The 17,116-nt window shown below is 42.0% G+C and overlaps 1 protein-coding gene across 1 annotated transcript; it reads right to left on the bottom strand.

Moving 5' to 3' along the window:
• Window positions 1-920: 920 nt before the first annotated feature.
• Window positions 921-1,841, bottom strand: LOC142250002 (olfactory receptor 5V1-like). Its single transcript, XM_075322067.1, has one exon. It carries the CDS (start codon window positions 1,839-1,841, stop codon window positions 921-923), a length of 921 nt encoding a protein of 306 aa, XP_075178182.1.
• Between the last annotated feature and the right edge of the window lie 15,275 nt (window positions 1,842-17,116).

Raw genomic sequence — 17,116 nt, 5'->3', positions numbered from 1 at the left:
ATACCGGGAAGTCTAGTGAACAGAAACACACAGTGCAGAGGAGAGGGATACTGACTACTAGCCCGGGTGTGGGACCAGATACACCCGTGAGCGGAGGCCGGCCACCACCACCTTGGTTTACCACAAAACGTGTGCTTATTGTCTCCATACCGCCTTGCAACCTCGTCCAGGGCAACTGAACTGTGAGTGTGTGAAACCTGCAACTCTACACAACATTTGGGTCCCGGGGCATCCATCGCTACCCACGGAGGGGTTAACATCAAGTTGCCACTACATCTCCCCCGGGTACCCCATACCAGCAGCGGTGGTGTTACAACTCACCACACACCGTGGGTGGCGTCACAGGCAATTTATACCAAGTCCCGTACATTTACGTCCCCTTTTTGTTCGACGTGGCGTCGCGACCTCCGGGTCTGGAGCACCCCTCGAGCCGCACCGTAAATTCGGATCCGAGCAGCCACGGCTGCTGGCGTGGGGGCGCCACATTTATATGGTTTAGTGTGGAAGTGCGTAACATACAATTTGTGGCAGATTCAGCAAATTAGATACTACATGTTAGGGATCCAGGAAAGGATTAGGAAAAGTCAGTTTTTGGGCACGTGTATGGGCCCATAGATTGTGAATCTAATAGTGTACAGATCATAATCAAGCATAGGGTATCAAATAAGATCTACATGTATGGTGGGCCATTCCATGTTATATTTTAATCTTAAGCTCAGCCCTTGCTGATCTGGATGGTGTAGTTCCACCTAATATTAAATCTTATGTGATAATAGGGCAACAACCCCAAGTTTACTGCTCAGATTTATTTAGCGTTCATACATCCTCCAAAAACTTCCCTGTGATCTTAGATTTCAATGTCTTGACTATCCAGTAAGTATATAGAAGTTTATCAGCAAGAAACATCTGGATCTTCTGGATCAGCGTATATGAGCAGCTTTCTTCAGTGCCGTCTTCAGGTCTCGGCTCCTCAGGCTGTAGATTAGGGGGTTGAGTAAGGGGGTGATTAGTGTATACAACACAGTGACCACTCGGTTCAGTACAAGAAGATTACTGGCATTAGGAACAAAATAGATAAAAGTCACGGACGCGTAAAATATAAAAACCACAGTCAGATGAGACGTACAGGTGGAGAACGCTTTACGTTTTCCATCACTGGTGCGAATCATGAGCACCGTCCTAAAAATTCTGACATAAGGGTAAAATGTGGTAACAAAAGCTATGGCGCCAAGAAAACAGCCTACAATTATCAAGACTAGGACATTGATGGAAATATCAGTACAAGAGATCTGGAACAAATGAGGCAGATCACAAAAGAAGTTCTGGATGAAGTTGGGACCACAGAATGCCAATCTTCTCAAAAATAAGGTACAAATAATGGGGGCTAGAAGAGATGAAGACCAAACCAAAGACACTATCTGAGTGCACTTGCTCCAGGACATGACCTGGAAGTAATGGAGAGGGTGGCAGATGGCTACATAACGGTCGTAAGACATGGAGGATAGCAAGAAAACCTCAGAGGTTCCAAAATAGATGACAAAGAACATTTGTGCTATGCAGTCTGGGAGGGAGATGTACCAATGTTGGGTGATGAGGCCAACAAGCATCCTTGGAGCAGTCACTGATGAGTAGGACATGTCCAAGAATGCTAAGTTTCCAAGAAAGAAATACATGGGTGTGTGAAGATGAGCGCAAGTAACTACTAGGAGGATGATGAGAAAGTTGGTGATGAAGGTCATCAGGTAGACGAGGAGGAAGAAGGTGAAGAGAACATGGATGGTCCTCTGATTATCTGACAGACTCATGAGCAGAACGCTGGTGATCGATGTTTGGTTCTTCATGGCTGCAGTGTGATTCTTCCCAAAGTTTTTCAAATTTGTAAAATTAATGGCAAAAATTTAACAAAGGAATACAAGACCTGGAAGGTGAAGATCTTGGCTCATATATATATATAGTTTCTGATGCGAACAGCTAATGGTGTTCTCCGCTTTAAAACTCATCCATTATCCCAGGAGTAGAAGTCCCAAAAGCCCCAAACCTCTGCTCCGCACATCCATAAATAATGTAATGTGGTCTCAGGACGCTCATTGTTGTGCTTGTTTATTGTGAGGGATTTCTCAGTTTAATTTCAGTTTCCAATTTATGTCTTATATGACAGGTGGATGGCATCATGTACAACGGAGAAAACAAAGACGGGAAACTAAAATAAGATTCCCAGCAGGGAAGATCACAGAAATGGAAAATGTAAGAACATACAGTCCTGAGTGCAGCACTATACAGAACTGCAATATATACACATACAAATACAATATATACATATGTACACTGGACATCCTGACATGAGGAAACTTGCAGTATTTTAAGCTTATTTCATAAATTGAATTTATTGTAAAGCACATAATAAAAATGTAAATGAGATAAATGAAAAAGAGCACTGATCAAAATTAGAGAACACTTTCAGATCCCTGCAAGTTATTAGTGTTAATCCGGCACCTGGTGCTAATTTCCTTAATTATCTGACAAACCCTTTCCACTGAATTTGCAAAAATGGTGTGCCATTCCAAAGTGACTGAAACCCTCCGTCAGCAGGTTGTCCAGATGAAGGCCAAAAGGGGTGACCCTATCAGGAGAAGTTGGTCATTCCAAGTCTGTGATTTGTGAGACTATTGTACAACATCATAAACTCTTTCAAGTCCCCCAAGAAGGCTGGTCGCCCCCGAAAGACAAATGCAAGAGAGGACAGGATAATGTGGAGAATCTCCATGGGTAATCGTTTCATCACTACAGCTGGAATTGCTCACCAGTTCAGCACTGAACAGGGTAAGGATATGTCTCGTCAAACTGTGTCACGACGTTTAAGAGCATTTGGACAGAAAGCCCACTCTGCAGTGACCAAACCTCTCATTAGCAGAAAGAATCACAAGGCTAGACTCCCCTTTGGTGAGGAGCATGTTGTGTGGACAGAGGAGAAGTGTCCTCAGTTCATTTTAGTGATGAAAGCCAGTTTAATTTATTTAGGTCTGATGGGAACCATTATGTTCATCGACAAACTGGGGAAAGACTGAACACAAAATGTGTTTAGAAGTCAGTGAAAGGTGGTGGAGGAAGCGTCATGGTTTGGGGAATGTTTTGTGCAGCAGGAGTTGGACCTCTCATACAGCTACATGGGAGAGTGAATGCAAGTGTGGATCAGAACCGTCATCACAACAAGTGGTTCCTTAATTGTGTTCATCACTCAATCAGCCAGCAATTTTCATGCAGGACAATGCCCCCTGTCTCACAGCAAAATGGGGAAAGCAGTTCCTTGAAACAATGAAATGACCAGCCCAGAGTCCTGATCTAAACCCAATAGAAAACCTCTGGGAAATCCTTGGTGACAAAGTTATGGCCAAGAAAGCCACAACAGTCAAAGAACTGTGGGATAGACTGGAATTAGAGTAGACCAAAATCTCACCAGAGCAGTGTGAGAGACTAGTGATGTTCAGATCGTGGGCACGTACACTTAGATGCCACTTAATTGCAGTTATATTTCCAGAAAAGAAGACAAATTCCGTAACAAAATGATTTGCAAAGTTTCATACCTTTCTATGCTGGACAGAATTATTAAAAAAAATAATGAAAATTGATTTACTATTGAATTCTAACAAGAAGGATTTCTGGGACTCCGGTAACAGACAGTCTTTAAGTAGGTATATCCATTACTTCTTTGGAGAAGCCAAACCATTCACCATCTTTTCTCACTTAGACTTTCCAATGTGTACAAATAATAAAAGTGACCTATGATCTATGCCAATGCTTGAGGAGCACTGACAAAATAAATTGGGCAAACGACAAAAAAGATAAGTAATCTTAAACATTCCGCCATTATTCTTTAAATGATTAACTTGTTTTGGAGCTTCCACTGATACAGTATACTGCATAACTCTTGAGTGTGCTGGACTGTAAAAATGACCACTGGAGAGGGGAAATTCATCATTATGAAGAAAGAGCCCATATGACTAAACAAAGGATGTAGTTCTGACTATGTGCGTGGCTGACTTTCTGATTTTGGATAATTCCACCACAACCACTCCTCCACATTGATCAGTATAGACATCTTGGCCATAGGTTGAGTTAGTTGGACTTAAGTACTGCATTCTTCTACAAATTTGAGTTTACTGGCACCAACTCTTGTGCCTGAACTGCCCAAAAGAAAAGTGTGTAGCAAACAGTTTGGATTCACAGTCAAACATCTAGAAGTCAAGAATGACATAAAATTGTGGAGCGTGGCCAATGTGATCGAAACCATTGACTTGTGTTCACATTTTAAACCTCTCACACAAATAAAGAGAATTCTAAAAGTTTTTGTTAAGTCAGGGGAACCCTTATTTTTCTACAGCTGATGCCATTAAACTCAAATCAACCAAATGATCTACTTAGGTCTCCAACACTGGGTGGTAGTTGACAGTGAGGGATTGACTCCAGATGCTCCACCACACTACATGAAATACCTGGTCCTGGCTCGGTGTATGGACTTTCACCATGTAGGCTGGGAACCCCTGGGGGACACATACTGTCGCTGATGTTGGCTGGCCAAGAACGGATGATGACTCACACTCACAAGGAGACCAAAAGTTCCCTTTAAACCACAACTCTTTACTGTACGGTTCCTTCACTACTTTATGTTCAAGATAGCGGCACATATCTTCCGGCACATTACAGTTTTAGGCTGGGTTCACATGTCATGGAGTCATCCGTTATCACGGATCTGTTAGAGATCCATTTGCAGAAAAGTTGTGCAAACACAAATTTTTTGTCCGTTGTTAAATAACGGATGTCGGCCGTATCAGGTTTTTTTTAAACGTGGAGTTTATGAACAATGGATCCGATAACAGATTGCTATTTATCGTCCATTTGTAATTCATCCTTTAAGAAAAAAATTGATCCATTACAAATGCTTGTACAACGGATGGCTAAATAGCGATCCGTTAATGTATATGTTGTCCAAAGAGTCCAATGTTAAAAAAAGGATCCAGCAGAAATCAGTCTCCCAACGGATCTGTTCTAATGGATGACTACAGGCTGCTTTACACACAGTGACATCACTAGCGATGTTGCTGGTGAAAGCACCCGCCCCCTGTCGGTTGTGCGTCACGAGCAAAACGCTGCCCGTGGCGCACAACATCGCTAGGACCCGTCACACGTACTTACTTGCCTAGCAACGTCGCTGTGGCCGACGAACCACCTCCTTTCTAAGGGGGCGGTTTGTGCGGCGTCACAGCGACGTCACACGGCAGCCAACCAATTGAAGCGGAGGAGCGGAGAGCAGCCGAAAGAAAGTGTCGCCCACCTCGTTGCCGGAGGACGTAGGTAAGGTGTTGTTCATTGTTCCTGGGGTGTCACACGTAGCGATGAGTGCTGCCTCAGGAACAACGAACAACCTGCGACCTGCAACCGCAACGATGTTTGGGATTAGAACGACGTGTCAACGATCAATGATTTGGTGAGTAATTTTGATCATTAGCGGTCGTTCATACGTTTCACACGCAACGACGTCGCTAACGAGGCCGGATGTGTGTCACAAATTCCGTGACCCCAACGATATCTCGTTAGATGTCGTTGCGTGTAAAGCCCCCTTAAAAGACATGTGAACTTAGCCTAATTTCACATTAAGAGACACAGTTCAGCTTTCCTCTGGCGTGAGTCACATCTAAGTGAGCCAGTGAGTCTCAGTGCAACCCGGTCCATCATTACAGCACACACCGTGACGGTCACCTTCCAGTCTCTTTAAAAGTCTCATAATGACCGGAGTAAAGCTTTGCACTCCCGTACATCTAGTAGGAAACAGCTCAGTTGGTTGATTACGTTCACATGCCAGTTGAAGTTAATCTGGTATGTTGACAGTTAAGGAGCCTGACCACTAGAGTCCTGCGCTAGTAGATCACCCAGTACCTTGACGGTTTAAGGGGCCTGGCCACTAGAGTCCTGTGCCAGTAGAAGTCATCCAGTACCTTGAAGGTTTAAAGAGCCTGGCCACTAGAGTACTGCACCAGACGAATTCACCCAGAACCTTGACAGTTAAAGGGTCCTGGCCACAAGAGTCCTGCCCCAATAGGTCACCCAGTACCATGATGGTTAAGGGGCCTGGCTACTAGAGTCCTGCACCAGTAGATCACCTGGTACCTTGACAGTTTAAGGGGCCTTGCCACCAGAGTCTTGTGCCAATACGTCACCCAGTACCTTGACGATTTAAGGTTCATGGCCACTAGAGGCCTCCGTCAGTAGGTCACCCAGTACCTTGATGGTTTACGGACCCTGGCCACTGGAGTCCTGCTCCAGTAGGTCACCCAGTACCTTGATGGTTTAAGGGGCCTGGCCACTAGAGTCCTGTGCCAGTAGGTCACCCAGTACCTTGAGAGGCCTGGCCACCAGAGTCCTGCACCAGTAGGTCACCCAGTACCTTGACGGTTTAAGGGGCCTGGCCATTAGAATCCTGTGCCTGTAGGTCACCAAGAACTTTGACGTTTAAGGGGCCTGGCCACTAGAGGCCTGTGCCAGTAGGTCACTCAATAGCTTGACAGTTTAAGGGCCCTGGCCAATAGAGTCTTCCGTTAGTAGGTCACCCAGTACCTTGATGGTTTAACGAGCCTGGCCACTGAAGTCCTGCACCAGTAGGTCACCCAGTACCTTGACGGTTTAAAGGGGCCTAGCCATTAGAGTCCTGTGCCAGTAGGTCACCCAATATCTTGATGGTTTAAGGGGCCTGGCCACTAGAGTCCTGTGTCAGTAGGTCACCCAGTACCTTGACAGTTTAAGGGGCCTGCCTGCAAGGCTTCTGTCCTCCAGCTCCTATAGCCTGAGCCACTCAGTTTGAAGCTTGGTCTCCAATTACAGTGCTGTTCACAGCCTATATCTTCAGCCTCTCTCGAGGTTCACGCTACAGTATCTTGCTTTTTGTCTCCTTTTCTACGTTGCCACAAACAGCCCACTATATTCAATGCTGCCTATCTCTGCCCTAAATCCCCCTACTTAACTTGACTTGAAAACACCTCTCTCAATTCCTTTCTCACCAGTCTTACCCCTGACCCCTCTTGGCCACCTACGTCCCTACATAGATTACCTGTGCGTCCAGCATCATTTTTCAAACATCCTTGTTCTAAACTACACTTACCGCATTACCCTATATTCCACTCTTAAAAATCATTACAGCCATTATCAGTGGATTTCCAGACAGTGTGACCACCTTTTAAGAGGCTCTTAACCAAATGATAAAAGTGTGACCATAGTGAATATTTCCTTTAAGCGTCACTTTGAGGACTCTTAACAGTATATACAGTTAGGTCCAGAAATATTTGGACAGTGACACAATTTTGGCGAGTTGGGCTCTGCATGCCACCACATTGGATTTGAAATGAAACCTCTACAACAGAATTCAAGTGCAGATTGTAACGTTTAATTTGAAGGTTTGAACAAAAATATCTGATAGAAATTGTAGGAATTGTACACATTTCTTTACAAACACTCCACATTTTAGGAGGTCAAAAGTAATTGGACAAATAAACCAAACCCAAACAAAATATTTTTATTTTCAATATTTTGTTGCGAATCCTTTGGAGGCAATCACTGCCTTAAGTCTGGAATCCATGGACATCACCAAACGCTGGGTTTCCTCCTTCTTAATGCTTTGCCAGGCCTTTACAGCCGCAGCCTTCAGGTCTTGCTTGTTTGTGGGTCTTTCCGTCTTAAGTCTGGATTTGAGCAAGTGAAATGCATGCTCAATTGGGTTAAGATCTGGTGATTGACTTGGCCATTGCAGAATATTCCACTTTTTGGCACTCATGAACTCCTGGGTAGCTTTGGCTGTATGCTTGTGGTCATTGTCCATCTGTACTATGAAGCGCCGTCCGATCAACTTTGCGGCATTTGGCTGAATCTGGGCTGAAAGTATATCCCGGTACACTTCAGAATTCATCCGGCTACTCTTGTCTGCTGTTATGTCATCAATAAACACAAGTGACCCAGTGCCATTGAAAGCCATGCATGCCCATGCCATCACGTTGCCTCCACCATGTTTTACAGAGGATGTGGTGTGCCTTGGATCATGTGCCGTTCCCTTTCTTTTCCAAACTTTTTTCTTCCCATCATTCTGGTACAGGTTGATCTTTGTCTCATCTGTCCATAGAATACTTTTCCAGAACTGAGCTGGCTTCATGAGGTGTTTTTCAGCAAATTTAACTCTGGCCTGTCTATTTTTGGAATTGATGAATGGTTTGCATCTAGATGTGAACCCTTTGTATTTACTTTCATGGAGTCTTCTCTTTACTGTTGACTTAGAGACAGATACACCTACTTCACTGAGAGTGTTCTGGACTTCAGTTGATGTTGTGAACGAGTTCTTCTTCACCAAAGAAAGTATGCGGCGATCATCCACCACTGTTGTCATCCGTGGACGCCCAGGCCTTTTTGAGTTCCCAAGCTCACTAGTCAATTCCTTTTTTCTCAGAATGTACCCGACTGTTGATTTTGCTACTCCAAGCATGTCTGCTATCTCTCTGATGGATTTTTTCTTTTTTTTCAGCCTCAGGATGTTCTGCTTCACCTCAATTGAGAGTTCCTTAGACCGCATGTTGTCTGGTCACAGCAACAGCTTCCAAATGCAAAACCACACACCTGTAATCAACCCCAGACCTTTTAACTACTTCATTGATTACAGGTTAACGAGAGAGACGCCTTCAGAGTTAATTGCAGCCCTTAGAGTCCCTTGTCCAATTACTTTTGGTCCCTTTAAAAAGAGGAGGCTATGCATTACAGAGCTATGATTCCTAAACCCTTTCTCCGATTTGGATGTGAAAACTCTCATATTGCAGCTGGGAGTGTGCACTTTCAGCCCATATTATATATATAATTGTATTTCTGAACATGTTTTTGTAAACAGCTAAAATAACAAAACTTGTGTCACTGTCCAAATATTTCTGGACCTAACTGTATGGACATAATTCAGTTCATAGTGAAAGCTGGGTGGCAACTCATATGGCCATCATCAAGGAGGATAACAATTCTAGATATGCAACTGTATTTTGAAGTTATGCCATTCATGAATCTGGAAAGTTGGGTCTGAACCCTTGTGGGACCAGCAATATTAGATACATTGGTGGGACCTAGTCCGAAAATTGATGATTACCGAGTCACTGGCTGAACTTCTATTTTGCTCATTGAAAATAAGTGTATTTAGTTTGTGGATGGAACTCATTTCTTTTGCCATTCAATATATCCCAACAGGTTTGCAATACTGTCAAGAGAATGGGACTATTGAAAGAAGGAGTGTAGCGAGGGCGTTCTGCAGGGACACCGACTTACTCACCATCACGGCCGGGTTACACGTTCTCCAGCACTCCCTTGGCCATCCACATGTGCTGCTGCCTTCTTCCCCTCCTGAGGCCTGTGCATGCAACCCAGGTCTCCCAGGAGTGTGCTTAGGCAACACGCACACGCATAAGCCCTCTTCTTAAAAGGCCAGCTTGCTATTTTCAGGAACTGCCTCTCAGTCTATGGCTGAGAGGCACTATGTATTTAAGGCACCCTCCCATTAGGTAAGGTGCCTGTGCAAAGCTCCTAATTAGTCACTGTCTCAGTTTGCTAGCTAGTTAGGTGTCAGGTCCTGAGTTCCTATCCTTGTTATCCCGTATCACCTGTGCCTGCCTTCCTATTCCTGTCTGTACTAGACTGCCTCAGTCATACCACTTGTACCTGTCCATACCTGAGTCCTGTGGGTCAGTTGCCAAGCTCCCGGTCACTACTGGGAGTAGTACCTAGCATCCGCCTCATGGTGGGTGCTTAGTTAAACCCCTCCCACTACAGTGTAAGCCCAGGTCCTCCATGTGGTCCATTGTGGCCACTAATCCCGTTCACTGCCCCTACACCGGCCGTGAGCGTTACAAGGGGATAAAAGGTTCTAAGAATAGGAACTGAAATGTTAGGAGGAACAGACATCAAAGAATACCGTACTGAAGGAGAACATTAGAAAAGTCCATTAGCTCTGATTGAATTCTCTGTTGAGCTCAGTAAAATAAAAAAAAAATACCAACTTTCTATTGTCTCATTAAGAAGTGTCGCCATCACCTACATGTTACCCGCTGGGGATTTGGGGTCCCTGTACAGTACGATCGCAGCTCTGCAGCATAAGTTAATGTAATTAATGCTCTGCTACATCGTGGGAATAATTACCGCAACTCTCAGCTCAAGAAATTAGCAATTTAGTCCCAACACGTAATAGAGCTGAGGATTACCGCGCCCGGAGACCATAAACAAATGGATCCGAGCTGAGAGAGAAGAGACACTAACAAGGAGATTAATATTAAGTCAGAACGTTAAGATGTCAGTTATCTATAGGTTTTATTGTATATTATTATCATAACTTTAAAATAAATTAGAAAATGAAAATCACAAATTATCAAACAAAAACTTCTTGTACATAGGGGGCAGTATTATAGCAGTTATATTCTTGTACATAGGAGCAGTATTATAGTAGTTATATTCTTGTACATAGGAGCAGTATTATAGTAGTTATATTCTTGTATATAGGGGCAGTATTATAGTAGCTATATTCTTGTACATAGTGGCAGTATTATAGCAGTTATATTCTTGTACATAGGGGCACTATTATAGCAGTTATATTCTTGTACATAGGGGCAGTATTATAGTAGTTATATTCTTGTACATAGGGGCAGTATTATAGCAGTTATATTCTTGGACATATGGGGCAGTATTATAGTAGTTATACTCTTGTACATAGGAGCAGTATTATAGTAGTTATATTCTTGTACATATGGGGCAGTATTCTAGTAGTTATGTTCTTGTACATAGGGGGCAGTATTATAGTAGTTATGTTCTTGTACATAGGGGGCAGTATTATAGTAGTTATATTCTTGTACATAGAGGCAGTATTATAGTAGTTATATTCTTGTACATAGAGGCAGTATTATAGTAGTTATATTCTTGTACATAGAGGCAGTATTATAGTAGTTATATTCTTGTACATAGGGGGCAGTATTATAGTAGTTATATTCTTGTACATAGCAGCAGTATTATAGTAGTTATATTTTTGTACATAGGGGCAGTATTATAGTAGTTATATTTTTGTACATAGGGGCAGTATTATAGTAGTTATATTCTTGTACATAGGGGCAGTATTATAGCAGTTATATTCTTGTACATAGGGGCAGTATTATAGCAGTTATATTCTTGTACATATGGGGCAGTATTATAGTAGTTATACTCTTGTACATAGGAGCAGTATTATAGTAGTTATATTCTTGTACATATGGGGCAGTATTCTAGTAGTTATATTCTTGTACATAGGGGGCAGTATTATAGTAGTTATGTTCTTGTACATAGGGGCAGTATTATAGTAGTTATATTCTTGTACATAGAGGCAGTATTATAGTAGTTATATTCTTGTACATAGGGGGCAGTATTATAGTAGTTATATTCTTGTACATAGGAGCAGTATTATAGTAGTTATATTTTTGTACATAGGGGCAGTATTATAGTAGTTATATTTTTGTACATAGGGGCAGTATTATAGTAGTTATATTCTTGTACATAGGGGCAGTATTATAGTAGTTATATTCTTGTACATATGGGGCAGTATTATAGTAGTTATACTCTTGTACATAGGAGCAGTATTATAGTAGTTATATTCTTGTACATATGGGGCAGTATTCTAGTAGTTATATTCTTGTACATAGGAGGCAGTATTATAGTAGTTATATTCTTGTACATAGGAGCAGTATTATAGTAGTTATATTCTTGTACATAGCGGCAGTATTATAGTAGTTATATTCTTGTACATATGGGGCAGTATTCTAGTAGTTATATTCTTGTACATAGGGGCAGTATTATAGTAGTGATATGCTTGTACATAGGGGGCAGTATTATAGTAGTTATATTCTTGTACATAGGGACAGTATTATAGTAGTTATATTCGTGTACATAGGGGCAGTATTATAGTAGTTATATTCTTGTACATAGAGGCAGTATTATAGTAGTTATATTCTTGTACATAGGGGCAGTATTATAGTAGTTACAGTTAGGTTCATAAATATTTGGACAGTGATTTCAGCTCCGCAGGCCACTATTTTTTATTGAAAAGGAAACAACTGAGATGCATTTGAAGTGGAGACTTTCAAGATTAATTAAAAGGGGTTGAACAAAAATATCCTGTGAAAAGTTTAGTAATTGTAATTTTTCTACAAAGTCACCACATTTCAGGCAGGAGCTCCAAAGTCATTTTACAAATTTACTTTACCATAAATAAAATGTTCATTCTTGATACTTTGTAGAGAATCCTTTGCAGCAATGACGGCCTGAAGTCTGGAAGCCATGGACGTCACCATCGCTGGTTTCCTCCTGTGTGAGGCTTTGCAGCCTTTACTTCACTGACTTCAGTTGTTGTTTGTTTCTGGGTTTGTCTTCATTAAGTTTTGTCTTAATCATGTGAAATGCAGCTGGATGGGGCTGAGATCTCGTCATGACACGGCCATTGCAGAATATTCCTCTTCTTTGCTTTCGCAGGATGTTTTGGGTCATTGTCCATCTGACTGTGAAGCGCCGTCCGATAAACCTTGCTGCATTTGGTTGGATCTGAGCAGAAAGTCTCGCCCTGTGCACTACAGAATTCATCCGGCTGCTTCTCTCTTCAGTCACATCATCAATAACCACTAGTGCCCCAGGGCCATTAGGAGCCCTGCATGCCCGGCCATCACACCGCATCCGCCATGTGTTACAGAGGACGTGCTGACCTTTGGACCATGAACCATTCCAAGCCTTCTCCTGATTACTGGTTCATATCTTATTATGAACCCTCTGTATTTGGTCCCATGAAGTCTTCTCTTTATGGTAGACTTAGATACTGAATCATCGACTGCCTGGAGATTATTCTTCACTTGGGTGGATGTTGTGAAGAGATTTTTTTTCCCCATGGAAAGGCTACTACGATCATCCACTACTGTTGTCCTCTGTCCAGGCCTTTTTCAGTTCCAAGTTCACCAGTGCACTCTTTCGTGCAGAATGTACCATACTGTTGATTTGGCTATCACTAACATTTCTTCTATCTCTCTGATGGAATTATCTTTTTTTTTCAGATTGTCTATTTCTTTTCCATTGAGAGCTCATTTGACTGCATTTTGTTGGATCACAGCAACAGCTTCCAACAATGCCACACCTGGAATCAGCTCCAGACCGTTTACCTGCTTAATTAAAGATGGATTATCAAAGGAATAGTCCATTAAGGAGCTTTTGATATAATTGTTCAATTACTTTTGATCCCATGAAAAAGAGACAGCTACATATTAAAGAGCGCAGATGATTGGCAACATGAAAGGTAGAGAGAGTTCTAAAATGATTCTCCTTTGTAGGATTTTCAACATGACAAAAACCTGGGATTTAATCAGGAGGGTTAAGACTTTTTAAATCCAGTGTATACAGTGCCTTGTGAAAGTATTTGGCCCCCTTAAATTTTTCAACCATTTCCGACATTTGAGGCTTTGAACATAAAGATAAAAATGTTAATGTTCTGGTGAAGAATCAACAACAAGTGGGACACAATTGTGAAGTTGAATGAAATTTATTGCTTATTTTAAACTTTTTAAAAAATAAATAACTGAAAATTGGGGCGTGCAATATTATTCATCCCCTTTACTTTCAGTGCAGCAAACTCACTCCAGAAGTTCATTGAGGATCTCTAAATGATCCAATGTTGTCCTAAATGACTGATGATGATAAATATAATCCCCTGTGTGTAATCAAGTCTCCGTATAAATGCACCTGCTCTGTGATAGTCTCAGTGTTCTGTTTAAAGTGCAGATAACATCATGAAGACCGAGGAACACAACAGGCAGGCCAGTGATACTGTTGTGGAGAAGTTTTTAAGACAGATTTGGTTACAAAAAGATTTCTAAAACTTTAAACATCCCAAGGAGCACTGTGCAAGCGATCATATTGAAATGGAAGGAGTATTATACCACTGCAAATCTACCAAGACCCGGCCGTCCATCCAAACTTTCATCTCAAACAAGGAGAAGACTGATCAGAGATGCAGCCAATAGGCCCATGATCACACTGGATGAACTGCAGAGATCTACAGCTGAGGTGGGAGAGTCTGTCCATAGGACAACAATCAGTCGTACACTGCACAAATCTGGCCTTTATGGAAGAGTTGCAAGAAGAAAGCCACTTCTCAAAGATATCCATAAAAAGTGTTGTTTAAAGTTTGCCACAAGTCACCTGGGAGACACCAAACATGTGGAAGAAGGTGCTCTGGTCAGGTGCAACCAAAATCAAACTTTTTGGGCACAATGCCAAACGATATGTTTGACGTAAAAGCAACACAACTCATCACCCTGAACACACCACCCCCACTGTCAAACAAGGTGGTGGCAGCATCATGGTTTGGGCCTGCTTTTCTTTAGCAGGGACAGGGAAGATGGTTAAACTTAATGGAAGATGGTTGGAGCCAAACACAGGACTATTCTTGAAGAAAACCTGTTGGAGTCTGCAAAAGACCTGAGACTGGGACAGAGATTTGTCTTCCAACAAGACAATGATCCCAAACATAAAGCAAAATCTATAATGGAATGGTTCACAAATAAACGTATCCAGGTGTTAGAATGGCCAAGTCACAGTCCAGACCTGAATCCAATCGAGAATCTGTGGAAAAAGCTGAAAACTGCTGTTCACAAACGCTCTCCATCCAACCTCACTTAGCTCCAGCTGTTTACAAAGGAAGAATGGGCGAGAATTTCAGTCTCTCGATGTGCAAAACTGATAGACACATACTCCAAGCGACTGCAGCTGTAATCGCAGGAAAAGGGGGCACTACAAAGTAGTCACTTAAAGGGGACGAATAATATTGCACGCCCCAATTTTCAGTTATTTATTTTTTAAAAAAGTTTAAAGTAAGCAATAAATTTCGTTCAACTTCACAATTGTGTCCCACTTGTTGTTGATTCTTCACCAGAACATTAACATTTTTATCATTATGTTTGAAGCCTGAAATGTGGGAAAAGGTTGAAAAATTCAAAGGGGCCGAATACTTTCGCAAGGCACTGTATGCTGACATACAAGGGTTCTTATTCTCTCTTCTTTTTACCATGAGACCAGACATGGGTGATTCTATCTTTTGGCATAGCTATCGAAACGTCTCCCAAACTTGTAGAATTAAATTTTTTTTTAGAGAATTAAAAGAAAAAAAACCCGTTGCTCCAAAAACCTTTACATTCTGGATTATATTTATGCAAAATATCTGCCTAAACTTGACCTTCCAAAAATCTGAAGATTTATGTCCTTTGTCACGGTTTAAGATAAATAAATCTAAATTCAAAAACTCTTAGGAAACAATAGTTTGGCGAGAAAAGTTCCAGAAATCAATATATCAAGTACGGTACAAATACAATATTAAAAAAAGAGCAAAGAGTGAAAAAAAAAGAAAGAGAAAGTCTTTATTTTATGACTCGTCTGAGATGAAACAACTGCTGACACCGATCACACTCACAGAAGAACTGAAAGAGCAAATTTAAACATTTAAGAACCACTTCATTGTCAAAGTGCTGAGCTGACTTAAGACCACATCAAAGTTCTCCCTTGATGTGTTTTTTTTTCATACATCAGAACAGAGGAGTTCATAAAAAAAAAGAACAAAAAAAAGCTAATAGAGTTAAAAATGTCCCCAAATTGTTAGTTTACAAATTCTGCAGCCAAAAATGTGTGGGGAAAGAAATAAACTGGAAAAGCCATGGAATGCAAGAGTTTTAATTGAACCTAATTGTAATTTTTTTTTTCTTTCTTAAAAAATGTATTCAAATAAATAAAAATGAAAAAAGATGTTTCGAAAAGGTTTCTACAGCATTTTAAGTCCTGCCATGTATTTTAAAAATCTGTGCTTCAAATGAGAGCCCAGACTGGGGGTACATGAGGGATTACAACCAATATCAACGGGGGGAATGAAAACACAAAACCATAAAGTATTGGACTCTGCTGGTTCTTGGGTGAAAAATAAAAACTTAGTAGATCACTTGTCTGTGCTTTATCATAAGAATTAGGACCCTCCTGTCTTCTCACCATGGCACCCCCATCCTGGGACAGGAGGACTTAAAACACGTAAGTCGCTAAGCTTGTGTTTCAGATTTAGGGAGCTCTGAGAGGTTCCCACTGCCCATGTGGTATGGCTGCAACCTAAGCTAGGGCTTAGTGGTACTTTGCACGTTGCGACATCGCTACTGCGATACCGTCGGGGTCAAATCGAAAGTGACGCACATCCGGCACCAGTAACGACGTCGCAACGTGTAAAGCCTAGATGCACCGATAAATGATCGCAAAAGCGTCGTAAATCGGTGATCTGTGTAGTGTCGGACATTTCCATAATGTCGCAACAATAGGAGATATGATGTTGTTCCTCGTTCCTGCGGCAGCACACATCGCTGTGTGTGAAGCCGTAGGAGCGAGTAACATCTCCTTACCTGCGTCCCGCCTGCAATGCGGAAGCAAGGAGGTGGGCAGGATGTTACGTACCGCTCATCTCCACCCCTCTGCTTCTATTGGTCGCCTGCCGTGTGACGTCGCTGTGACGCCGCACGACCTCCCCTCTTAGGAAGGAGGCGGGTGGCCGGACAGAGCGACATCGCAGAGCAGGTAAGTGCGTGTGAAGCTGCCGTAGCGATAATGTTCACTACGGCAACTATCACAAGATATCGCATGTGTGACGGGGACGGGGACTATCGCGCTCGGCATCGCTATCATCGGCTAGCGATGTCGCAGCATACAAAGTACCCCTTACTGTTTCGACAGACCCTCCTGTATGGTGGCTACACTAGTGCCCTGGTTCCATTCATATTTATGCCAAATCTTTTGATTTATCTACTAAAATCTACTAAAAATGACTTCGTTTTTTTTAACTTTAAAATTTTTATTGAAATTGTCAATTGTCATACAGAAAATAAAAAGTAAGAATCACAATTCTTGAGACACATGTCCCCAAAAAAAGATAAGTACCACGGATAAAGTCGCAATACCTAATGATAACATTCCATGCCATAACGCCTGCCCCGTGAACATGAGTTATCCCAGGCTGTAGGGTGAGGCC

The sequence above is a fragment of the Anomaloglossus baeobatrachus genome, chromosome 8 (genome assembly GCF_048569485.1).
Source record: "Anomaloglossus baeobatrachus isolate aAnoBae1 chromosome 8, aAnoBae1.hap1, whole genome shotgun sequence".
Lineage (NCBI taxonomy): Eukaryota > Metazoa > Chordata > Amphibia > Anura > Aromobatidae > Anomaloglossus > Anomaloglossus baeobatrachus.
Note: the sequence above shows the minus strand (reverse complement) of the source record. Positions and strands in the feature narration are given on the sequence as shown.

Bases quoted from the DNA above. Each gene is read 5' to 3' on its own strand.
- LOC142250002 (XM_075322067.1), bottom strand. From the start codon at position 1,841: ATGAAGAACCAAACATCGATCACCAGCGTTCTGCTCATGAGTCTGTCA.